This window comes from Muntiacus reevesi, chromosome 1, assembly GCF_963930625.1.
Source record: "Muntiacus reevesi chromosome 1, mMunRee1.1, whole genome shotgun sequence".
Taxonomy (NCBI): domain Eukaryota; kingdom Metazoa; phylum Chordata; class Mammalia; order Artiodactyla; family Cervidae; genus Muntiacus; species Muntiacus reevesi.
In genome coordinates, this window is record NC_089249.1 from 266,380,286 (window position 1) to 266,406,749 (window position 26,464).

General features: G+C 37.1%; 1 protein-coding gene across 1 annotated transcript in view; it reads left to right on the plus strand.

Annotated features, from left to right (window-relative positions):
• The window catches only part of ADGRV1 (adhesion G protein-coupled receptor V1), a 560,737-nt gene that overhangs the window by 67,102 nt on the left and 467,171 nt on the right, over window positions 1-26,464 (plus strand). The window contains exons 18-24 of the mRNA XM_065942069.1: window positions 1,386-1,512; window positions 2,139-2,356; window positions 2,871-3,614; window positions 6,083-6,456; window positions 20,271-20,447; window positions 24,120-24,300; window positions 25,264-25,466. Coding sequence (XP_065798141.1) covers window positions 1,386-1,512; window positions 2,139-2,356; window positions 2,871-3,614; window positions 6,083-6,456; window positions 20,271-20,447; window positions 24,120-24,300; window positions 25,264-25,466 — 2,024 coding nt within the window. The remainder of the gene's footprint in view (window positions 1-1,385; window positions 1,513-2,138; window positions 2,357-2,870; window positions 3,615-6,082; window positions 6,457-20,270; window positions 20,448-24,119; window positions 24,301-25,263; window positions 25,467-26,464) is intronic.

Genomic DNA, 26,464 nt, shown 5'->3' on the forward strand with positions numbered 1-26,464 from the left:
CGTCTCTTTCCCTATGTGTGCATGTGTACCTCATGCCTCTTACATGCAAATACTCAGAAAGAAGATGGCAAAAAAATAATTTTTGTTTGTGCTGTTTTTCATTCTCCCTATTCCTTTGACTCTCTCATTTGTGCCTTCCTGTTTCCCTTCATTTCTGTTATTTGCTGTACCACCTGTGACATATTGCATAATAGATGTGCTTGAAATCAGAACCCTATTGATATTAGGCTTTCTTGTTTTTGTTTTTAGATTTTATGATATATTTTAAGTTATTCTATTACTCTGTAATGTCAGGATTTTTTATATAACTTCCTGTCTCTCTTGTTTCTTCCTCTTTTCATTGGCTAATTATCTAGAAAGATTAAGTACAGCTGTATATTTATGTAAATTACTTATAATGTGCTGGTTTGCCACACATGTCCATTTCTCTAAGTTTAGTTTTAGGTGTTGTCCTCATCTAATTTTCAAAGTTTTATTTGTATCAGTTCAGTTAACTTTCATAAATACCAGTGACCAAGCATCTATCTGCTAGGAGATGAAGTTGACTAAGAAGCATTTGTCCAAGGACTTACAGGGAATTGTGTGTGTGTGAGTGTGTGTATGTATCAGTATGTATGTGTTAGTATAATGTGATAATCGCTACGTTAGATTGACAAAGTGTGAAGTGGTGTAGGAACACAGCAGAGATGCACTTAACTTGGGAATTCAAGGAAAAATTCCCCAAAAGAGTTGTTGCTTGAGCTGGGCCCTGAGGAGTGATGAAAGGTGAATAAAGATGGGGAGGACTTTTGCTTACAGAGGTGACAGCTGCAGTGGTGAGTAAAAGCTATGGACCTCAAGGGATTGGTGAGAAGAGACCTAATTTATTGGCTGTTACAGTGTTAACAGGCTGTGGAGATAATTGGAGTAGAAAGAAATCATGTTCAACATCATAAAGATTGCTTTGTTCTGTGTATGACCAGATCAAACTTTGCTCTATGAAGGCAGAGATTGAAAGGGAAGTACTTAAGCCAGTGATTCTCATTAATGTATCTTATAGGGTAATCCTTTCATTCAATTTTTTTAAAGAAATGAATCTACCTCAACATTTTGAAATTTGATAAAGCTATGTTTTAAATTTCTAATTAAACTATTGAGGTGATATTCCTATTATAAAAATATCATGTATGTTTTTCAGTGTTCTTCTGTAATTAAACATTTCCTCAGAGACAAGTCATAGTAAACTTATTTAGGCATCTCTTTCTCTCATTTATTTATTACCTTTGATGAGGAAATTCTTCCTGGAATTTGAACCTTATTACAAGCTGTTTCTTAGTTTAAAAATACAGATTTAACAGTAAGTTAAGTACTTTTTTGTTATTTTAACTTCTCCATTTTTAATTTAGGTGATACAGTTGTATATCCATATGGAATAGCTACAGTGATAATTGAAGCTAATGATGACCCAAATGGTATTTTTTCTTTGGAGCCCATAGACAAAGCAGTCGAAGAAGGAAAGACTAATTCATTTTGGTAAGCATGTTTACATAAGGCAAACTGAAAGTTGAATAAAGTAAAATAAAATCTTTACATATGCAAAAATTTGAAACATTGTCAATCTTTCAAAATTAAAAAGTATGCCTATGAATGGAATAATTTCAAATTTGGTAAATTGTAAACTTTTTTATGCTGTTTTCATTTGTTAAAGAAAACTCTTGACACTTTAGATGGTAAGAGAAATTATGCTTTTTACCTTTCTTAACCGCAACTTTTCTTCCTGATCAAAACACAAAGACTTGAATTATCCAAGGTCTTCTGGAACTCTTCTCTTCACTCTGGGCTTTGCTTTTGAAGAACTTTTGTCAATTCTTTTCTGAATATTTTTGATTGAATTTATCTTAGAATTTATCTATTAGTTTGGATTTCTAAGACTATGATTTTTAAGCATTCTTCTCTTTATTATTTAAGGTTCTACTTCATTTGTCCTTTTTCACGAGATTCTTCATGGTTGCTCAGTAAGAATTGGCTGGCTGGTTTATATTAAAGATGATAAACAGACAAAGTAAATTTCTGAGACAATACAGAAAGTTCTCATTAGAGTTGGATTTGCCACTTCCAAATTTTTTGTAAGAAATAATTTTCTTTACTTTGTTTTATAGGATTTTGAGGCACCGAGGACACTTTGGCAATGTTTCTGTGGCTTGGCAGCTATTTCAGAATGATTCTGCTTTGCAAACTGGACAAGAGTTCTATGAAACTTCAGGGACTGTTAACTTTATGGATGGGGAAGGAGCCAAACCAATAATTCTCCATGCTTTTCCAGACAAAATTCCTGAGTTCAATGAGTTTTATATTTTAAAGCTTGTAAACATTTCAGGTGCAGTGTTTTCCCATCTATTTTATCTTACCACTTAAGTTTAATATTTTATGCTGAAATAACTAGAGCTAGGTAGAAAATGTACCTAATGAAGTTTTATGGATGGAAACTTATTTCCATACTCACACCAAATAAATTTTTTTTCCCACACCAAATAGAGTATCTCAAACAAAACAGTAATAGACGATAGGAAGTACAGTACAGATTCATGGTAGCTTAAAAAGCTTGGTCTTTGTACCATAATTTAAATAATAATCAATGTCTGCATCGATTTTGGTTTTAAGCATGAGAATTAAGTCTTTCTAGTTAATACCCTCTTTTCAGACTCAGCTGGTTGTTAATGAAATTACAGTGAATACCCTTGAAAATGTGGTGAAAGCTATATGGTGATACTATGTTCATTGATCAACAAGTAAAGTACTTAATGAGAAGTTTGGTAAACAAATTCCTTTTGCCTTCACTTTATACTGGAAAGTATTTTCAGTTCTGATTTTTCATCCTGATTTCATTACAGGTGGGTCCCCAGGTCCTGGGGGCCAGCTGGCAGCAACCAACCTCCAGGTGACAGTAATGATTCCATTCAATGATGATCCCTTTGGAGTTTTCATCTTGGATCCAGAGTGCCTCGAGAGAGAAGTGGCAGAAGATGTCCCCTCGGAAGACGCTATGTCTTACATCACCAGCTTTACCGTTCTGAGACAGCAGGGCGCCTTTGGTGATGTACGAGTAGGCTGGGAAATATTGTCTAGTGAGTTCACTGCTGGTTTGCCTCCAGTGATAGATTTTTTGCTGGCTGGAATTTTTCCCAGCACCGTGCACTCACAGCCACACATGAGGCGTCACCATAGTGGAACAGATGCTTTGTACTTCAGTGGACTAGAGGGTGCATTTGGAACTGTTAATTCAAAATACCATCCCTCGAGGAACAACTCAATTGCCAACTTTACATTTTCAGCTTGGGTAATGCCCAATGCCAATACGAATGGATTTGTTATAGCAAAGGATGATGGTAATGGAGGCATCTACTATGGGGTAAAAATTCACACAAATGAATCCCACGTGACACTTTCCCTCCATTACAAAATTCTGGGTTCCAATACTACGTATGTTGCCAAGACCACTGTCATGAAATATTTGGAAGAAAATGTCTGGCTGCATCTTCTAATTGTCCTGGATGATGGTATAATTGAATTCTACCTCGATGGAAATGCAGTGCCCAGAGGAATCAAGAGTCTGAAAGGAGAAGCCATTACTGATGGTGAGTGTCATCTCTACAATTAGGACCCTGAATTTTGAGTTTTGAAAAATTTTGGCTTCTTAAAAGCCTCACAGGTATTGCTGGGGAGAGGGGAGGAGAGGGTGAGATGTTTGGAGAGAGTAACATGGAAACTTGTATTACCAAATGTAAAATAGCTAGACAATGGGAATTTTTGCTGTATGTCTCAGGGAACTCAAATAGGGGATCTGTATCAACCTAGAGGGGTGGGATGGGGAGGGAGATGGGAGGGGGGTTCTAGAGGGAGAGGACTTATATATACCTGTGGCTGGCTCATGTTGGTGTTTGACAGAAAACAATAAAATTCTGTAAAGCGATTTTCCTTCAATTAAAAAAAAAAGGCCTAGCAAGTATTTCAAAATCTGCTTGGTGTTTTGGTTTACAGTTTCTTTAAATGAAACTATGTGTCTATGAAGACCATACGTTTTGTGCTAGGTACTGTAGAAATGAATTGGGCAGAGACTGCCTTTGAAGGTAGATGAAGTAGGCTCTGGGAGAAAGGCATGCAAACAGATCACTTCAACACATGGTAGGAAGAAAGAAAAAAAAATTACCAAGTAGAAACATTTATTCCTCTTGTGGTCTTAGGAGAGTTGAGTGTGATATTCCAGGTAGAGAAAAGAACAAAGGTGTGGAAATGTGAAACAGAATATTGCATCTGGGGAAACTGCTGCTATCGCAGTATTTCTGGAGTTAGAGTATGGTGGAGATAAGTTTAAAGAAGAGTCAAAAGAAAATTATATTAAGGAATCCGGCAGTTACAGAGGTCTCAAGGAACAGGAGTTAAAGTGAATTCTATGGTGTGCTCTATAGAGGGAATCTTTGTTGTCTTTAAGCTGAACCCACAGTGTACTGTTTCCTTGCGAAATACACTTGTGTGCATGTTCCTACCCAAATATCACTTATCTCTATTATAATCACAATTCTCTCCCAACCCCTCTATCCTGTGATTTGATTCTATTTTTTTTTTTTTAAGTAGGAAAATAGAACAGAGCTTGTATGATATCTTAACAGATTATCTTTCCTTCTGAACCTCCTGCATTAGCTATCTGGTTGTATTTTTTCTTTCCTAGTAGGAAAAAAGATAGGTAAAAGAAAACATATACATACTGCTGATTTCAACCTCAAGAACTATGCTTACAGCGTTCTGTGGCATTAAATTATTATCTTTCGGTTGTGAATATATACATATGTTTGTTGATATTGATTTTTTTGGGTGATCGCATGGTGGGAGAATGAGAATGGGAAAGACTAGGGGAAGTAAGAGCTGGTGTTTCTTTTCTCTGTGTAGCTTGCTGCGAGGAACTTACATTGTTATGTAATTTGTAGCTTAGAGTGGAGAAGTGTATATGTATATTTAGGTTATGAATGAAATGCAGGGTATTATATGTTTATTATAAAATATATAAAAGTACACATAAGTGTACAGATACATGAATTTTTAAAAATTTTAAGTGGATCAGTTTCAACACTCCATATAGCCAGTCCCCACATCAAGATATTTTTCTCCAGAAACCCTCTGTTTTTGTCTTTGCTAGTCATTGACTCACCACCATGCCCGACTACTATTGCCATTTCTAAGAGCCTAAGATTAGTTTTTAATGTTGTTAAAATTTATGTAAATAGGATTGAGCAGTGTGTACACTTGAGTGTCTGAGGTTTGTTCAATGGTGTGTGTGAAGTTCATCTATTTTTTGTCTATCGTAGACATCTCACTGTTTCAGTCAGTCCAGAGCCACTGGAGAAGGCATGGAGGCAATCCCAAATCACTGCCAAACTCTCATCTCCCATAAATATTTTAGTTGAGTTATTGGAGGGAATAAGTAAAGAGAGAATTGTTGGATTCCTGAAAGGATTTATTATTGCTACATAGTAATGTAGTTAAACTGCATGTTGTTGTTATCATAAAAAAGTCCCTGAGACTCATATAATTGTTGTTCCTAGAAAGGGATGTTTCTTTTTCTACATTTATTGCATTGATTGTTTGGGTAAAAAGTTATATCTGGTCCGTAAGAATTTCTTTCGCTGAATTCTCACAACTTTAACTCAAGGTAACTTTCTAACAGACCAAGAATTGAAGTTCTCAAAGAACAGTAATACTAAAGTTTTAAAATTGTGACTGAGTTGAATCCTTCCATTCTTAGATGTGCAAGGAAATTTTTAAATTTCCTGGAAGAAATGTCTGTCTTAATATATACACATTCATTTGTATATACACATACATACATATGTACAACCTATCTTTGGTACAAAATGTCTTAAATCCCAGTGATTCCTGATTCATTTTTCATTATAATGTTGACAGAAAGTAGCCTTTACTGTGTTCTAGTTATGCAAAATCTTTGCCTACCTGATAAGACCTTTTAATAAAATCATTTCACTTTCACACTTGTCATTTAGGACAGTACAGTTGTGGTTATTGTAGTATTTAAACCCATTTCTAATTTCAGGTCCAGGAACGTTGAGAATTGGGGCAGGAGTGAATGGCAATGACAGATTTACAGGTCTGATGCAGGATGTGAGGTCCTATGAGCGGAAATTGACCCTTGAAGAAATTTATGAACTTCACGCCATGCCAGCCAAGAGTGATTTGCATCCTGTTTCTGGATATCTGGGATTCAGACAGGGAGAAACCAACAAGTCATTCATTATTTCTGCAAGAGATGACAATGAAGAGGAAGGAGAAGAATTATTCATTCTTAAGCTAGTTTCTGTATATGGAGGAGCTCGCCTTGCAGAAGAGAATACTACAGCAAGATTGGTAATACAAAAAAGTGACAATGCTAATGGCCTGTTTGGTTTCACAGGAGCCTGTATACCAGAGGTAAGTAGTGAGCAAGGTGAATTTCAGAGTGAAAAAGCTCATCACATGTGGATTTTTTGGGAGTGGACTCTGTTTCATTTGGTAAGATGGCTTGCGTGTTGACACTAGACCCAGAAGTATGCTATAGGCAGTGGTGAAAATGTAAATTGTAAGGTCTTTGCTCTTGTAAGTTCACAGTTTGAATCAGAAGCTTAATGAGGAGAGAGAAGTAATAATAAGGTAGCAAATGCAGCTTTAGCAATTATCTTTAGAGTTAATGCCTTTCACAGAATGCATAATTGTACTCCACATGGAATTTACTTTCTGGTTGCCAGGTAGGTAAATGAAATAATATATATTGAAAGCTTCTGTGAATAATTGAAATTTTATTAAAATGTATTTTTGTGTGTGTTTTTTCCCCCCCACTTGCGAAATATTCTTAAGAAGTTACAACGTTCTTCCACGTTGGGTGTAAATGCCTTTCTTATCACTCTCTTGGCCAGCTTAATTCATTAGGCAGTTTTACCATCCTTATCAGCCCTTTCCAAGCATTCAGAGGTTCGTAATCATCTTGGTTTCCTTCTCAGTAACGTGAGATCGCGTGAAACTGCTTCACAGGTGTTGAGTGTGACAGGAACAGCTCAGTGTCCCTGAAAGGATGCCAGGGAACAAGAGAGGCGTTCTCTTTGCAAGTTGAATCTTGCAGGTTTACAGGGAGTACATACGTAAATTGAAGCAATTAAGGAAAATGTGAAGTGTAGAACTTGAAAAAATATCTAGGTCACAGGCCTCATTTGTAGCTCAGATCGGGGTTCCTGGCTCTCTGGAGTGTTTTATTGCCCCTCCTCCTCTTTGGTTTGGTGACAGTCGTAAGAGATCTTCAAGAAGTGCTCTTTTTTACACTTGCAATAGAATATCCTAGACAGGGAGGACAAATGTCCTCCTATGATTTAAAAGAGAAATATATTTTTCTTTAATGATAGTACTTTTAGATGCTTAGTCATCAAAGAACTTTACATGTTAAGTTTTTTGTTCACCTTTCTGACAATTCCTAATGTACTGCAACAAATATTACTCTCTCCATTTAGGAGGGTTAGAAATGGCTGCTTATAGACCTTAGAAAATAACTAACCCTCGTTGAATTAAATGAGACAGGATCAAATAACGGATTCAAAGCCTGGCAGTTACTAGTATTTTAATAAATATTCATTTTTCTCCTCCTTTTTTTGCGCCTAAGATGCAATGGGAAGAACTGGAATTTGAACTTAGGTCTTGTGAATTCTAACCTGCTGTCTTTCCCCCTCGTATCTTCAATATCATCTTTATTTTTAAAAAGAAAAGGGACTTCCGTCAGGTTGTGAGAACCGTTCTGGCACCATGTAAGACCGGTTTACCTTCATATCTCTTTAGGACCTGGCACCTGCCTCTGACTTCTTGTGTTAATTCTCTTCTTTGGTCAGCATGTTTCGGTCAGACTTGCCTTCTTTCAGTTTCAGGATCAGGGCCTCAGCACTTTCTAGCCTCTCTATCTGGAACATTCTAATTCCAGATCCGTGGAATTAATTGTTCGAGTCTCAACTCCAAAGACATCTTCTCAGTGAAGACTTTTTGATTTAAAGTAATCCTCCCACTTCTCCCAGCCGGTCAGTCTCCATTCCTTCACCTCGTTTTACTTGTTTCATAGCACTGATCACACTTTTGAATTCCTTATATTATTTATAAGCCTACTTGTATACTGCTTTCCCTTCCTCCCACAGAGGGGAAAGAGCTCTGGGTGTAACAAGGTTCACTACTGTATCTCTGAGATCTAGCATGTTGCACAGTAGGTACTCAATAAATCTTTCTTGAGCTTGTGAATGTATTTTAATATCAAGACATTAAAAGGTTCGTAGTTCAAGTAACAGACACATATGGATTCAGCTAAGCTTCATATATAGCCAACTGAAAACAAAACAATATGTAAGTTTTTTAACTGCCTAAAGAGGATTAGTTTTTGAGTGTTTCTCTAGCTTTTATTTGTTTTTTGTTTTTGTTTTTTGGACTTCCTTGGTGGCTTAGATGGTAAAGCGTCTGCCCACAATGCGGGATACCCGGGTTCAATCCCTGGGTTGGGAAGATCCCCTGGAGAGGGAAATGGCAACCCCCCCCCCCACCCAGTATTCTTGCCTGGAAAATCCCATGGATGGAGGAGCCTGGTAGGCTACAGTCCATGGGGTCGCAAAGAGTTGGACACAACGGAGCGACTTCACTTCTTCTAGCTTTCTGGGCCATTAAACTCAGTACTAAGTTTTCAGTGTTGGCTTGTCTCAGAATTTCCATTGATAGATTGTCTTGGTGTTGGTTTAGTACCACTGAGATATGTACCTTTGTTCCAAGATAATTCAGAATTTGAATGGGGTCAATCTTTGATTGCAGAATAGAACTTCCTTACATGAGCCACAGTACTTGTAGTTGTAAAATCTCTGGAAAGAAAAAGAAAACATGACTGATTATCCTGTAAGTCCACATGAGAGAAAAATAGCATATACATCTGTATTGGGAAAAAGTTTAGATGGTTAATACAGGAAAAGTGTTGTGTCTTAAATAGCAGATACTGCAATTTGATCATCAGGAAGATTACAGAATTTTCATGCCTGAAAGTGTTAAGAAGTATAAAACTCTTACTTTTCATCTTGGAGGGATTTGAAGACAGGGTGATGTGAAATATTTTTGTTGTGATAACCGTCATTAGTATTTATTGATTGCTTACTGAAATTGTTCTCAGAGTGTAGTCCAAGTCCAAGGACCGTTATGGGTTCCTGACTTCTTTTAGGAGTTCCACAAAGATCAAATCTAATTTTATAAAACACTATGATGTCTTTTTCATTTTATTGACAATTGACATTTGCACTGCAAAAGCAGTGGTTGCCAAAACTGCTGGTTGCTAGTGCCTTTGTATGAATCAAGGCAGCAGAACCTGACTGTACTAGTTGTCATTATTCTGTTTATTACCACACACCTGTAGTTTAAGAGGTGAAAATCTCACTTGAGTATATTTGATGAAGGAGTAAAAAACATTCATTTGATAAAATTTCAACCCTTAAATACCCACCTTTTTAACATTGCGTATCATAGATGGTGCTAGTGGTTAAAGGACCTGCCAGTCAATGCTAGAGACATAAGAGATGCAGGTTTGATCTCTGGGTTGGGAAGATCCCCTGGAGGAGGGCATAGCAACCCACTCCAGAATTCTTGCCTGGAGAATCCCATGGACAGAGGAGCCTCGTGGGCTACTGTCCATAGGGTCGCAAAGAGTCGGGCATGAATGAAGTGACTCAGCACATGCATGAATCATAAAATGAGAAGCACAGATAAAGCACTTCTGTGCATTAGCAAAGCATGGTAATTGTGGAAGGTGTGCAGATAGAGTTGTGAGCTGAACTAGCTGCCCTTTTTGTGGAACACCATTTTTACTTGAAAAAATGACCAACAAAGTTTGGTTATTCGGATTTGGGCACCTGGCAGACATTTATGGAAACAAATGAAGTGAGCCAGTGACTACCAGGAAAACAACCGATAGTATTTGTTACCAGTGATAAAAAATTTGAGCTTTCAAGGAAAAATTAAGAGTTGTTGAAGCATCTTACAAATTAAAGTGAGCTTGACTGTTTTCCAATACTTAAAGGCTTTTTGGTTAAGATTGAAAGTGGTGTTACCTTATATTGATAGTGATTAGCTTTTATTGACAGTGATTTGCTTATTTTGTGTAGTGAAATGCATCAGTGTTTGGAAGATCTGTGCAACTAGGTTAACCAATATTTTCCAGAAATCAATGCATATTGCTACAAATATAATAACAGAGTTTAAATTTTATGGTTACTTGCTTCATTTTCAAAAATAAAAACCACTGTCACTTCCATAGATTCTGCTCCATTGTGTTGTTGCAGTGATATTGAAAAGTTAACTTTTTCTTATTCCTTCAAAAATGCTGAAGTCAATAGAGATCCTTAAAGACTTCTCTTTGAGTTATGCTATGCTTTTGAATTTTTCATAGATTCATATGACATAAAGTAATACTAAGGTTAAAATGAAAGCATAATCAGATCTAAAACAGGTAATGAAAGTATGTAGAGTGTGACGTAGTCTGCTAGTTGGCATCTTGAAAGAGATGACATTACTTTGTGACATGTTTCCTCCTAACCAGGTACACTGTGTTCTGGCAAATAGCAGATACTTAATAAATTTAATTGAAAGAATGAACAAACTTGTACGTAGTTTAGCGCCCTTGTGGGGTAGGCCAAGTAGTTCTTTTTATTCCAAGAAGGCCCTATACTGAACAGGTGACTTTTTTTTTGTTGGACCTGTTGCCTAGTAACCAGGTTCTCATGTTACCTTCCTGTATTTTGCTATTCTTTATACTTTCAATGTTATTTTCTCTCCACCTTATTTTCCCACTATTTCTGTATGTCCTGAAAGGGTATATGCCCCCTAATGATAAAGTTTCCTTTCCTAATGATTCATAGAAATTGCAGGTCTTATTGGTTTACTTTTACAGCCAATATTTGGATTATGTTTTATATTTTTGGTTTGTTTTTAAGCATTAATTTTTTAAAGACTTATTTATTGATTTATTTTTAGCTGCACTGGGTTGTCGTTGCTTTGCTCTGGCTTTCTGCAGTTGTAGAGAGCAGGGGCTACTCTTTGTTGCAAGGCACAGAATCTAGGCATGTGTGAGGGCTTAATAGTTGTGGCACATGGGCTTAGCTGCCCCATGGCATGTAGAGGATCCTCCCCGATCAGGGATCAAACCTTGTCACCTGCATTGGCAGGAAGATTCTTAACTGCTAGACCACCAGGGAAGGCCCTGAATTATGTTTTATATATTTAAACTCATGGTTTAAGAATAAAGTTAGAGATATTTCGAGAGGATCTTTATAAAAAAGAGAATATTATTTGACTTGGACTGTGTTCGCTTTTGCATGTCTGCCATCTGTTATGTGAATAGATTCCTTTAGATAAAAGTGATGCTGATATAATCTGATATCACACATCATCACCCAAGCATGAAACAAACTAAAAAATTAATTGAATGTGTAATTGTTTAGCTTTAATCTTCTGTTTCAGTAGAGAAAGCAAATCCATGGCATATAGTGTATTATTTTTTCTAGAAAATGTATTTCTAAAACTCTTTTCACTGTTAACTTTTATAATTACTTTTCTGATGATCTGAAGATATGACAAATTCCTGACGCAGTAGAGAAAACAGTAGTGGCTGCTGTTATTGCTTGTTGTGAAAAAATGAGTGATGGTGGTTCTGATGTTATTACTTGATGTTATGCCCTTTCATATACTATCCTGAACATTTGCTTGTTGTATGATTCTAAAGTCAATGAGATGAATATTTTAATAGTAGAAAAAATCTTTTGATTACTTATTCTCTATGTCTTAATCCCTTTCTGGTATTACTGATTCCATCACCTAGTCTGCCACTTACCAAATTGCCGTGCATGGATCGTCTTGGATGGAAATATCTGATGCATTTTCCTCGACACCCTTCCTGAATCAGGACCCCATTTCTGTCAGAATCTCTGGCATGGGATGGGAGGGGAGGTAAAAAGCTGAATTAAAAAAAATCTTTTAGAGTGGAAAATACCTATGCAAAAAATAGGATATGGCACCCTGGTTACCTCTCACTTAGTTTTAACATTTATCAGCCTTTTGTCAGTCTTATTTTTTTCTTTGCTGGCTGAATTAATTTTAAAAGCAAATGTCAGGCATTATGTCATTTTTTCTGTAAATTTGTAAGTTTGTAAGGTGGATTTTTACCAAACATCCTATGTGATTTTTTTTTTAATGGGTGCTTGACACTTGAAACTTCTTCCCTAGTTAAAACTTTAAAATCTGCTTTATTGTATAAATTATTAAGTTATTAAATTTTCTATGAAATTTTGATATATAGCATACATCTGCACACATTTGCAGTGAATATGGATAATCCTTTTTGCCTTTCTTTTTAAAACTGAAAATAGTTAGTAGGTGATAGATTTTTAATGAAATAGACAAATTTTTCCCATGTGATTCTTGCAGACGAAAAGCTTAGTCCTATATTCTGCCTGGCTATTTGTCATTGATTTGGTAAAAAGCTATAAGGAAACATCATACTCCCCAGTGTATCTTTGGATCTATTTAATCTATGTCTGCAAGGAGATCCAACCAGTCCATCCTAAAGGAGATCAGTCCTGGGTGTTCATTGGAAGGACTGATGCTAAAGCTGAAACTCCAATATTTTGGCCACCTCATGGAAAGAGTTGACTCATTGGGAAAGACCCTGATGCTGGGAGGGGTTGGGGGCAGGAGGAGAAGGGGACGACAGAGGATGAGATGGCTGGAAGGCATCACCGATTCGATGGACATGAGTTTGGGTAAACTCCGGGAGTTGGTGATGGACAGGGAGGCCTGGCGTGCTGCGATTCATGGGGTCATAGAGTCAGACACAACTGAGCGACTGAACTGAACTGAACTGAATCTATGTCTTGGACTTCACTGGTGGCTGAAATGGTAAAAGATCTGTCTGCAATGTGAGAGACCTGGGCTTGATCCCTGGGTTGGGAAGATCCCTGGAGGAGGGCATGGCAACCCACTCCAGTATTCTTGTCTGGAGAGTCCCCATGGACAGAGGAACCTGTCGGGGTACAGTCCATGAGGTTGCAACATAAGGGGAAGAAATGTAAGGTTTTTTTTTCTTAGCACTTAACTATATTAATAGGGATCATGTAAAGCACTTGTTTAACCTTCACCAAAACCCGTGAGACTTTGTGATCTTCATTCTAAGAAGAGATCACGGAGACTGAGGCCGCTTGGTAAATGGCAGAGTGAAACAGTCAACCAGCACTGAGTGACCTCAGAGTCGTGCTCTTTCCAGCACACATGTGTTTGTGCACCATTTGGCTGTGATGAACACGCTGATGTTAATGTCTAAGTTAGGAACTGTATTAAACACCTGTTTCTGTCTGTTGTTCTTCCCTCCAGCCTCTTAGGCTTGGCGAGCCCTACGTTCAGAATACATTAGTTCTCACGTAGCATGATTGATGGGTTCCTAAAAATCACCACACTATGGCAAATCACATAATGAAAAACACAGAACTTAGGAGAAAGATGGGTTAGGAGAACACAGCCCCGTAAATTGGTCGGTAGTAGAAAAATTAAAATGTAGGGACCTAATAAAGAATAGGTTTACATAATGTTTTTAAGTCTTAAATATGTTTATCAAGTATGACATGTATACCTTAAAAAAATGTTAAGTTTGTTTGTAAAAGTGGGGAAAGTGCAGTTAAGTGAGAGAAGGAGGCTTATTTGAAATCAGAGGGAAAGTTGTCATATTAGATGCAGGTAAGTGGCTGATAACACACATGCTGAACTGAGGTGACTGGAAGGTGTGCATGCCCATGTAGCTTGTTTCAGATGGTGCAGTTTTCTGTGTTTGCCATGTTTCTAACAGATGAAGTTTTACATAAATAAATGTGAAATCCATCTTATGTTTAGAATGCTTTCTGGTATGTCAGTTGTATTGGGATACTCGTTTCAAAACCAGGGTTACTTCAGACCTGATTGTACTTGGTCCTTTTCTATCTAGGTTTATTTCTCTATTGTCTCATCCAGTCTTTACATACCATTTATGTCATGACATTAAAATATACCATTTGTTTATGGCCTCGAAATACCAGTTTTTAAACTGAACTGTAGTTGATTTATAATACTGTTATAAGTACGTGTTACTTTCACACATATGGCAAAGTGAGTTACACTGAATCAGATTCTTTTTCGCTATGGGTTATTACAAGATATTGAATATAGTTTCCTGTTCAGTTCAGTTCAGTTGCTCAGTCGTGTCCAACTCTTTGTGACCTCATGAACCACAGCATGCCAGGCCTCCCTGTCTATCACCAACTCCCGGAATTTACCCAAACTCATGTCCATTGAGTCGGTGATGCCATCCAACCATCTCATCCTCTGTCGTCCCCTTTTCCTCCTGCCCTCAATATTTCTCAGCATCAGGGTCTTTGCTAGTGAGTCAGCTCTTTGCATGAGGTGGCCAAAGTATTGGAGTTTCAACTTCAATATCAGTCCTTCCAATGAACAACCAGGACTGATCTCCTTTAGGATGGACTGGATGGATCTCCGTGCAGTCCAAGGGACTCTCAAGAGTCTTCTCCAACACCACAGTTCAAAAGCATCAATTCCTCTGCGCTCAGCTTTCTTTATAGTCCAACTCTCACATCCCTACATGACTAGTGGAAAAACCATAGCCTTGACTAGAGGGACCTTTGTTGACAAAGTAATGTCTCTCTGCTTTTTAATAGGCTGTCTAGGTTGGTCATAACTTTCCTTCCAAGGAGTAAGCGTCTTTTAATTTCATGGCTGCAATCACCATCTGCAGTGATTTTGGAGCCCAAGAAAATAAAGTCTGACACTGCTTCCACTGTTTCCCCATCTATTTCCCATGAAGTGATGGGACCAGATGCCATGATCTTAGTTCTCTGAATGTTGAGCTTTAAGCCAACTTTTTTTTTTCATTTATTTTTATTAGTTGGAGGCTAATTACGTCACAACATTGCAGTGGGTTTTGTCATACATTGACATGAATCAGCCATGGAGTTACATGTATTCCCCATCCCGATCCCCCCTCCCACCTCCCTTTCCACCCGATTCCTCTGGGTCTTCCCAGTGCACCAGGCCTGAGCACTTGTCTCATGCATTCCACCTGGGCTGGTATTCTGTTTCACTATAGATAATATACATGCTGTTCTTTCGAAACATCCCACCCTCACCTTCTCCCACAGAGTTCAAAAGTCTGTTCTGTACTTCTGTGTCTCTTTTTCTGTTTTGCATATAGGGTTATCATTACCATCTTTCTAAATTCCATATATATGTGTTAGTATACTGTAATGTTCTTTATCTTTCTGACTTACTTCACTCTGTATAATGGGCTCCAGTTTCATCCATCTCATTAGAACTGATTCAAATGAATTCTTTTTAACGGCTGAGTAATATTCCATGGTGTATATGTACCACAGCTTCCCTATCCATTCGTCTGCTGATGGGCATCTAGGTTGCTTCCATGTCCTGGCTATTATAAACAGTGCTGCGATGAACATTGGGGTGCACGTGTCTCTTTCAGATCTGGTTTCCTCGGTGTGTATGCCCAGAAGTGGTATTGCTGGGTCATATGGCAGTTCTATTTCCAGTTTTTTAAGAAATCTCCACACTGTTCTCCATAGTGGCTGTACTAGTTTGCATTCCCACCAACAGTGTAAGAGGGTTCCCTTTTCTCCACACCCTCTCCAGCATTTATTGCTTGTAGACTTTTGGATAGCAGCCATCCTGACTGGCGTGTAATGGTACCTCATTGTGGTTTTGATTTGCATTTCTCTGGTAATGAGTGATATTGAGCATCTTTTCATGTGTTTGTTAGCCATCTGTATGTCTTCTTTGGAGAAATGTCTGTTTAGTTCTTTGGCCCATTTTTTGATTGGGTCATTTATTTTTCTGAAATTGAGCTGCAGGAGTTGCTTGTATAATTTTGAGATTAATCCTTTGTCTGTTTCTTCATTTGCTATTATTTTCTCCCAATCTGAGGGCTGTCTTTTCACCTTACTTATAGTTTCTTTTATTGTGCAAAAGCTTTTAAGTTTCATTAGGTCCCATTTGTTTATTTTTGCTTTTATCTCCAATAATCTGGGAGGTGGGTCATAGAGGATCCGGCTGTGATTCATGTCGGAGAGTGTTTTGCCTATGTTCTCCTCTAGGAGTTTTATAGTTTCTGGTCTTACATTTAGATCTTTAATCCACTTTGAGTTTATTTTTTTGTATGGTGTAGAAAGTGTTCTAGTTTCATTCTTTTACAAGTGGTTGACCAGTTTTCCCAGCACCACTTGTTAAAGAGGTTGTCTTTTCTCCATTGTATATCCTTGCCTCCTTTGTTGAAGATAAGGTGTCCATAGGTTCGTGGATTTATCTCTGGGCTTTCTATTCTGTTCCATTGATCTATATTTCTGTCTTCGTGCCAGTGTCATACTGTCCTGATGACTGTGGCTTTGTAGTAGAGTCTGAAGTCATGCAGGTTGATTCCTCCAGTTCCATTCTTCTTTCTCAATATTGCTTTGGCTATTCGAGGTTTTTTGTTTTTCCATACAAATTGTGAAATTATTTGTTCTAGTTCTGTGAAAAATACCGTTGGTAGCTTGATAGGGATTGCATTGAATCTATAGATTGCTTTGGGTAGAATAGCCATTTTCACAATATTGATTGTTCCAATCCATGAACACAGTATGTTTCTCCATCTGTTTGTGTCCTCTTTGATTTCTTTCATCAGTGTTTTATAGTTTTCTATGTATAGGTCTTTTGTTTCTTTAGGTAGATATACTCCTAAGTATTTTATTCTTTTTGTTGCAATGGTGAATGGTATTGTTTCCTTAATTTCTCTTTCTGTTTTTTCATTGTTAGTGTTTAGGAATGCAAGGGATTTCTGTGTGTTAGTTTTATATCCTGCAACTTTACTATATTCATTGATTAGCTCTAATAGTTTTCTGGTAGAGTCTTTAGGGTTTTCTATGTAGAGGATCATGTCATCTGCAAACAGCGAGAGTTTCACTTCTTCTTTTCCTATCTGGATTCCTTTTACGTCTTTTTCTGCTCTGATTGCTGTGGCCAAAACTTCCAACACTATGTTGAATAGTAGTGGTGAGAGTGGGCACCCTTGTCTTGTTCCTGATTTCAGGGGAAATGCTTTCAGTTTTTCACCATTGAGGGTGATGCTTGCTGTGGGTTTGTCATATATAGCTTTTATTATGTTGAGGTATGTTCCTTGTATTCCTGCTTTCTGGAGAGTTTTAATCATAAATGAGTGTTGAATTTTGTCAAAGTTAAGCCAACTTTTTCACTCTCCTCTTTCACTTTCATCAAGAGGCTTTTTAGTTCCTCTTCACTTTGTGCCATAAGGGTGGTGTCATCTGCATATCTGAGGTTATTGATGTTTCTCCCGGTCATCTTGATTCCAGCTTGTGCCTCCTCCAGCCCAGCGTTTCTCATGATCTACTCTGCATATAAGTTAAATAAGCAGGGTGACAATATACAGCCTTGTATATTGTCTGTATAATATACAGTATTGTATATTATGCAGTACTCCTTTTCCTGTTTGGAACCAGTCCATTGTTCCATGTCCAGTTCTAACTATTGCTTCCTGACCTGCATACAGGTTTCTTAAGAGGCAGGTCGGGTGGTCTGGTATTCCCATCTCTTTCAGAATTTTCCACAGTTTATTGTGATCCACACAGTCAAAGGCTTTGGCATAGTCAATAAAGCAGAAATAGATGTTTTATTGGAACTCTCTTGCTTTTTTGATGATCCATCAGATGTTGGCAATTTGATCTGTGGTTCCTCTGTCTTTTCTAAAACCAGCTTGAGCATCGGGAAGTTCACAGTTCATGTACAGTTGAATGAAGCCCGGCTTGGAGAATTTTGAGCCGGGCTAGAATTTACTTGTGTGTGAGATAAGTACAATTGTGTGGTAGTTTGAGCATTCTTTGGCATTGCCTTTCTTTGGGATTAGAATGAAAACTGACCTTTTCTAGTCCTGTGGCCACTGCTGAGTTTTCCAAATTTGCTGGCATTTTGAGTGCAGCACTTTCACAGCATCATCTTTTAGGATTTGAAATAACTCAACTGGAATTCCATCATCTCCCACTAACTTTGTTCATAGTGATGCTTCCTAAGGCCCACTGGACTTCACACTCCAGGATGTCTGGCTCTAGGTGAGTGATCACACTGATCATCTGGGTCGTGAAGATCTTTTTTGTACAGTTCTTCTGTGTATTCTTGCCTCCTTGTCTTAATATCTTCTGCTTCTGTTAGGTCCATACCCTTTCTGTCCTTTATTGAGCTCATCTTTGCATGAAGTAGTTCCCTGTGCTGTACAGTAAATGCTTGTTGTTTATTTTATATATGGTTGTGTGTATCTGTTCATCTCATACTCCTAAGTTATTCTTACGCCCTTCCCCCTTGGGTAGCCATAAGCTTTCTGTGTCTCTGAGTCTGTTTCTGGCTTTTCTTCCCAGCAACACACAGCTTGTAGAATCTTAGCTCCTTGACCAGGAGTTAAATCTGGGCCCATGGTAGTGAAAGCCTGATTCTTAACCACTGGACCATCAGGGAGTTTACTGTTTCTGTTTTGTAAATAAGTTTATCTGTTTTACTTTTTAGATTCCACGTATAATTGATGACATATAATGTCTTTCTCTGACTTACTTCTCTTAGTATGATAATCTCTAGGTCTATCCATGTTGCTGCAAATGGCAGTATTTCATTCTTTTTTATGGCTAACATTCCGTCATCTGTGTATGTATTGTACGACATCACCTGAAGCAGTGGGCCTAGTTTAACAGGGGAACGTTCTGTTGAAGACTCAGCCAAAGTACCAGCTCAGGGACAACATCTTGAAGGGCTGGTGCTGTCCTTCAGGATCTAGTGTGTGTACCCAGTGGCTGATGTCTGTTTCTGTGTCTCCAGAGATTAGACCACATGAGCATAGGAAGCAAGAGGGAGCAGTAGGACTGAATCTCTTTCACCTCCTGCTCCCATGTTTTAGGCTCCACGGGATTAGAAGTTCTGGTTGGACCAGGAGATAGAATATGTCCATCAGGAAGCAGACTAAAGGCTGTTTCTGAACAACCATATGGTCGTTTTGGATTTCTTATATTAGTGGATGAGCCGGCAAATAAAGGAGTTACACGATACTGCCCCCTGGGATGCTTCATCTTCTTTACCTTGAGGCAGTACAGTTGTTGATGCTCAGTGAAACTCAGAGGGTTTACTGGAACAACAACCAGTGTTTCCGTGCTCCTTGATAACTGACTGTTGCCTGTTAGCAGACAAGTTTCAAGTCCATTTTCTTCAGCTCTGATGTTAGCACCAAAATAGCTGTATTTAATGTTGATCAGAGGTGCTTAAGATTGATATGAAAAATTAAAAAATGGCACTATATATTAAGATTTATAGTTTGAAATCTGTTTATTCAGTTTTAGTTCTTTTTTTCTATGAGTTACGTATTTGATACTATAAAAATAGAATCGGGAGAACAAGAATATGAAGACCTAAGATATTCCAATTTCCTGCTCCATGTAATTACTAAACACTATCTTAAAATATAGATAAAAATGCTTCCCACTTGAAAAAATGCACACACATGTATGTAAACACACAGATATGTATTTGTGTCAGAAATAGCAAAAAGATATTAATTACAATATCAGTGCCCTCCTTTACCTGACCATTGTCCTCCCACCAGGAATTTTTCTAGGTTCTCCCCATTGGATACTTTGTATCACCTCCAAATGATTTCACCAGATTCTCTTGATTACTTCTTATGTTTATGCCTAAAAAGTTCTCCGTGATGTCATGTTCCACTCTCTACCCTTAACTTCAGTGCTGAACTCATCATAAAATCATGAGTTTGTTTTCCTCTTTAGACTTACCTGGAAAAAGGGTTGTAGTAAAAACAAACAAACAAAAAACTAGCACAGTGCCAGACCCGAGAGTTTTCAATGAATGAATTACATGGTATAGTTAATTATTGCTGTTTTGCCTTTATTTATCCTTTTAAAGGAATGAGCAAAAAAACCAATGATTGTAAATATTTTTTTGGCAATCAGAGATATTTCTGGAAGAATGTAGAGGCCTCCTTACAGATATAGAAAGTTACAGAACTAAGTTTATGGTGAAAGAATTTCATGAAAGCATTTGTAATTTTATCACTGATTTGAATCAGTATATACTTACAATGAGTTTATGTTCAATTTCAGATTGCTGAGGAGGGATCCACCATTTCATGTGTAGTGGAGCGAACCAGAGGAGCTCTGGATTATGTGCATGTTTTTTACACTATCTCACAGATCGAATCTGATGGTGTTAATTACCTTGTTGATGATTTTGCTAATGCCAGTGGAAGTATCATGTTCCTTCCTTGGCAGAGATCAGAGGTAAACCCTAATCTTCTTTTCTTTCTTTGAAAACCTCTTGGGAAGCTTCCCCTTATCCATTTGTTGTGTAATTTATTTTTAGCATCCTGCTTTTGAAGCAATTTGGAATATTTAGGTGATTAGGTATATCTCATGGTCTAAGATATTTTTGTATTTATTTCTTCAAAAGAAACATTAAGAATGTTGAATAACGTGTGTTATAGTTTTGTCATTGTTGTTCAGTCGCCAAGTTGAGTCTGACTCTAGTGGTCCCGTGGACTGTAGCCCACACACTCCTCTGTCTGAAGGATTTCCCAAGCTAGAATACGGGAGTGGGTTTCCTCCATTTTCTTCTCCGGGGCACCTTCTCTTGCCTCTCCTGCATTGGCAGGTGGGTTCTTTACCACTGAGCCACCAGTTAAGAGTTTTATTTATTCTTTAATATATGTGTTAATAAAAATGGTATAGCATGAAGGTTTATCATTATTTATTACCAATACAGTGAGAAACTGCAAAATTCTTAACACTTAAAAATTCAACACTTAAGAATTCTTTCAGTCAGCCAAGAGGAATTATTTTAACTGTAATCTCATTTTATTTTTAAATTTGGAAAAATAGGTAATTTTTCTTTGTTTTGAAAGTAAAAATCACCAGTTTTCTCAAAAACTTGCTGTGAACCAGAGTCTGATTTCTGAATATATACTTCAGAAATAAGTGACACTTCTTATAAGTGAAATCAAAATGAGACCTTCTCTTATATCAAAAATTTTCTTACTATTAGTCTAGTATGTTGGAATATTCATATCAGTGTAATGTTTTATTAGAAATGTAGATAGCTTATAGGTCAACAGTGATAAATAGAATAATTTAAGACCTGCAAATGTAATCTTTGAAGAAATTTTTAAGGGACTTAGGCATTGACTGGATGAAAAACATAAAATTAGGACAAACTTGAACTATTCTTAAGATTTAAAGAGTTAAAACTCAAGAAGAGTGGTCAACTATCTATACTTTGGGGAAAGAAGGAAAAATGTTAAAACTTCCCCAAAAGCAGTCTGAAAAGAGAACGATGATAAATATTTTTACTGATATTCAATAAAATGAGGAATAGGAGGACACTAGTAAGCTTTCACGAGGCTGAGATCATTCAATTTAAAGGACTATTTTCTGATGCTTTTTTCAGTTCTTTTTTGGATTTGAAATACTCAAATCAAGTAATAATAACAGTATGCGGTGAATTTTTAATGTTCCTCTTTGGAAAACAGAGTTGATCCTCAAATTTTTCTATTGGAAAATTTACCAACTATGAAATAAAAGTGTAACTGGGAACCACTGTTTTATAAAGTGGGTTCACGTTTATTTTGGAAGAGATAAGAGTTAATAAATAAGATTTTGGTTAGGTAAATAGTCATACATGCTGCTGTCAAGATTTATTTAAGGTATTTTCTTTAGTCATTTTAAAAGTTCTTTAAAAAATAAATTGACCTTTAAAGCAGCAGTAATAACCCTGAATAAAGGCGTTGGTTTACAGCACTATACCTGCTGAATCTCTAGCAGCCTCTCAGTCTTACCAAGCCAGAGCCTGGATCCTGGGCTGTCTGCTGATGCTCTAACACTGTGCTTTCTAGCACAGACAGCAGTAGTTTTGCTGTTGCTCTCTGGATATCTGAGGGAGTGTATTTAATTAAGTGTACTTAAATTGCACCCAGAAACCTAGCTGCCAGAGAGTCTAAAAGTGTGTGTTGGTGTTTGCCACAATGCAAGAACTTAAAATAGAAGTGTGTTTTTCAAGTGTTTTTAAGTGGTCTGTTAGTTATGAAATCAGCTTAGTGAGTTATGATCAAGATTTAAAAAATAGAAAATAGAGCGTATAGCATAATAAAGTCACTGTATGAAATACATTTATAGCTTGATATGGTCTTCAGTTTGAAAGTCTTCATTTCACTAAAATGAGCAGTTACTTTGGTATCATTCAATGCTTGAAAAAATATTAATTCATTTTTAATGGACAGCTTGATGTTTTGGTGTTGCTTTTCGTAGTAACATTTGTCAGCTTGCTTTCTGGGGGCGAGATGTGTTAAATCTTAAGTCTACTTTTTGTTTTCTCTAGCTCAAGAACAATGACAATATTTGAGTAGAATATCTGAGCACATTGACCATTCCATATATTACTTTATTAATTAAAATTCTGATCAAAATGAACATCAAAACCAAATTCAGATTCTACCTTGGGCCTAGTGGTACAAAAACCGCATTAAAAAACAGGCTCTCCAAATGATTTTAGGCCCAGTGACTAGTGTTTGAAACTTGCATTTGGAGTTAGTCTGTTTTCAGATGTTTGTCACCTTCCTTTCTCGAAGAAACCAGGAAATCATATGTCATTCCTTCCTGTCCCTCACTCGCTATGCTGAGTCTTTAAGATCTGGGTCTTTTGTCCCCAGAACACATCTCAAATCCATCTCTTTTTCTCATCTCCTTTGTCCCTGCACTAGTTTAGAACCTCGGTATTTCTGGTCTGTCACCTCCTAACTCACCTTCGCACCCCTTCTGGCTCTGTCCTTGGTACTGATGCTGAAACGTAATTCTCATTTTATCTGTCTCCTGCTTATGATTCTTCAGTTTTGCTTTACTCTCTATGGAATGAAGTTCATTTTTCTGATGATACCATGACAGGTCCCTATAAACTTGACCTCTGTTTATCCATCCAGCCTTAGTGTCTAATTATAGTTCCCCAGATATCTTATTCTTTCATGCTCTTGTTTCTTTTACCTGCCCTCCCCCATTATTACTTACAACTACAACTAATTCATTAAGACTTGCTTCAAACCTGTCTATTGTAAAACCTTTACTAGACAGAGGCTTCCTTGGTGGCTCAGGGGAAAAGAAACCACCTACAATACAGGAAATGCAACGCAGGAGACATGGGTAGAGCTGATTGTTTTGGTCTCAGTTTATTTTGTACATAACTCTATGACATTTTTACATTGCATTTTAAATGTTTTTCCACAGGTCTCTCTCCTACAGACGACTCTTAAGTCTCTGGACTAGAAATTGCCCATTGTAGATGTCAACATGCTTGTTTAGTTAATAAAAGAGAGAGGAATCATTTTTTCACTTCAGATTTTGACTTTATGTTTTGCAGAGCATGGCTGAATTATTGCTGTTTCTTTTCCAAATGTTTTTTGGGCAGTTTGTATATGCCAGACTTCTAGGATCTGTTGTAAATCTGTTTTCTAGCATGCTCCCTCTAGGTATGTCAGACTTTCCTTAGGCAGTAACTAGACATACTGTCCTTTCCTACAGTCCTACCACATCCTAACAGATAACATGCATTTCCTTAAGTAGGAATTCTATACCCTGAGGTTGGTAATACTGCTGTCTTTGATACAAGGAATATATGATATGGGTATATTACTATATCACATATGCTATGATATTAATACATAACTAGGATATTTTTATACAGAAAATATTACTGTTCAGTACCCATTATTGATTAAAGAATTAATTTCTCAGATCTTTCTCTGTCTCTCTCTCACTCTGTGTTTTAATGTTTAAGTTTTTGTAGAAATCTCTCATGTTAGGAAGTAACTTCAGTTGACTGCTTTATTTTCTTCTGGAGAGTGGTAGATACTTTCTACTTGCTTGTTCTACTTGTCATTGCTTATTACCTCTGGATTTTTGTGTTTAAAGGTCCTGAATATTTATGTCCTTGACGATGATATTCCTGAGCTTAATGAGTATTTCCGTGTGACCTTGGTTTCTGCGATTCCTGGAGATGGAAAAATAGGTTCGACTCCCACCAGTGGTGCAAGCATAGACCCTGAAAAGGAAACAACAGATATCACCATCAAAGCTAGCGATCATCCATATGGTAACCACGCCCTTGTGCTAGAATAGTCTTCCCTTCTCTGGGTATACTTGTTAAGAGTTAAAGGGACTTTTGCAAAATGATTGAAGTAGACCTTCTTTGGATCTCTAACCTCCTAAGCTCTTGAACTTCTAGGCTGCCATTTTGAGGGATGGTGTTTATGAAATACAAGAACCAGTTTCTAAAGCTAAAGAATATATTTTATAAAGTATATGCAGGATTATTTTAAATGGAAATAAAAGTATTTTTATTCATGGCTATCAAAAGTTTTAGTTTTAAAAATTATCCTACTGTGATATGTTAACACCTGGTTGAAGTACATTGTAATTCATGTTTTATTAGACTTCAAAAAGTAGAGTTATCACTGTCTGTTTATATTAATTTCTTCTTGTCTTATGCTGAAAAGGGATAATTTTCTTAGTTGGGCGACTATAGCAGATGTCTGTTATAACAAGTTGAGACTATTTTCTGCACTGAAAAGTAGTATCTCTTTTGCAGGAAAGCATCCAATAAAAAAAGTCTGTGTAGGAAACCTGGGAAGTTCTTCAATTCATTTTCATACTTAAATTAAAAAAAAAATGAATTGCGAGTCCTTTGGGGTGCCATTAATTTTGTTTTGCTATATGTTTAAGGATGAATTCTAGAGACAAATACGAGTAAATGTGTGATAATATATATTGTAAAACTCCATCGCTGTTCTTTTTATTGAAGTTTCCTTTAAAAAAAGTTTTCTTTGGGTAGAGACAAGGAAAATTGTCATTTTAGTTTTTAATATCCTGAAAACTTCCTACCATATTCTGTGTCAAAAGCATGTTAATCAAATCGTCACTGAGGTCTTTTCTAAAGGAGAGCCCTCTGAATTTTATCCTAGTGATCAAAATAATTGTGTAAGATCGTTTCAAGTGCGTATGAAATTCTTCCACAGATAACTGGGGCAAATATGCCGTTTCTCTTTGTATCTGCCAGGCTTGCTACAGTTCTCCACCGGGCCGCCTCCGCAGCCTGAGGACCCAATGACCCTACCTGCACGGGGTGTTCCCCGCGTCACCGTGCGGGAGGAAGATGGAGAAGTTAGGTTGTTGGTCGTCCGTGCACAAGGGCTCCTGGGGACGGTTATAGCAGAATATAGAACAGTGTCACTGACAGCATTCAGTCCTGAAGACTACCAGGTGAATCCCTTAATCCTTTTGAAGCAGTCCGTACACTTGTAGAACAGACACAGTCCCCTTCTAGGATTGCAAGGGGCTTGGCATTGTATGCGCAACTTATTAAACAAGGAAAGGAAGCATTGATGGTTTGAGATTTGTGTGAAGCCTTTAAATTTATGTGAATTTAAAGTATTTCTGTCCCCCAAAGTCTGACACTTAAATAGCTATCCTGTTGATTTCTCTTGTCCCTTTTACCTGTCATAGCCTTCATTGTATTATTTTGATCTTCTAGGTTTTAATTGTATGTATTTAAAAATTATGTTTTGTACACATTTTAAATCCCTTTGTCCTTGTCTGTCAAACACAACCAAAATTGTAAAGAAATTATATGTCTATGTCATTTCAATTTTAATGTTTTTCTCCAAGTGAGAACCAGTGTGGTACTGGCAAAAAAAAGAAAACCAGTTTGGAAACTGGGTTTAAACTGAGCTTCTAAATGTGTGGCCTTAACAGAGAGTCCATCTTTCCTGACCTCAGTTTCCTTATTGGTAAGAGAGAGATAATACCTGTTGGGCAGGTCACCCTGAGGATGATGGCAGTTTTAAGTGTCATGTACTGTATGTGGCACATATATAAGTAACCCTGAATAACTATTATGTAGTTTTATTATCACCACTACTCATATTAAGTGAATGCTCATAATTTCTTCTTGGCTATACTTCTCAGGAAGTATTTTATATCCTTCAACATTTGTTTTTCCAAAGAATCTTTTCCTTTAAATTTAATAGTAGTTATCTTGATTTTCCTTTTATTCCTAATAAGACCTGTACAAGGGTGTAGTCTTCAGTAATTTGTGCATGCTTTTTCTCCCAAATTCCAGAAAACTTTGCTAAGTGAATTCAATTAATTTTGGCTGTATTGCAGTTGGCAGAGTTTTCTGATTTGTTTTATTGGGCAAGTTATATTTCTCTTGCCCTAACATTTATTTCATCTTTAGCTAGTTTGGTATGAAATACCTT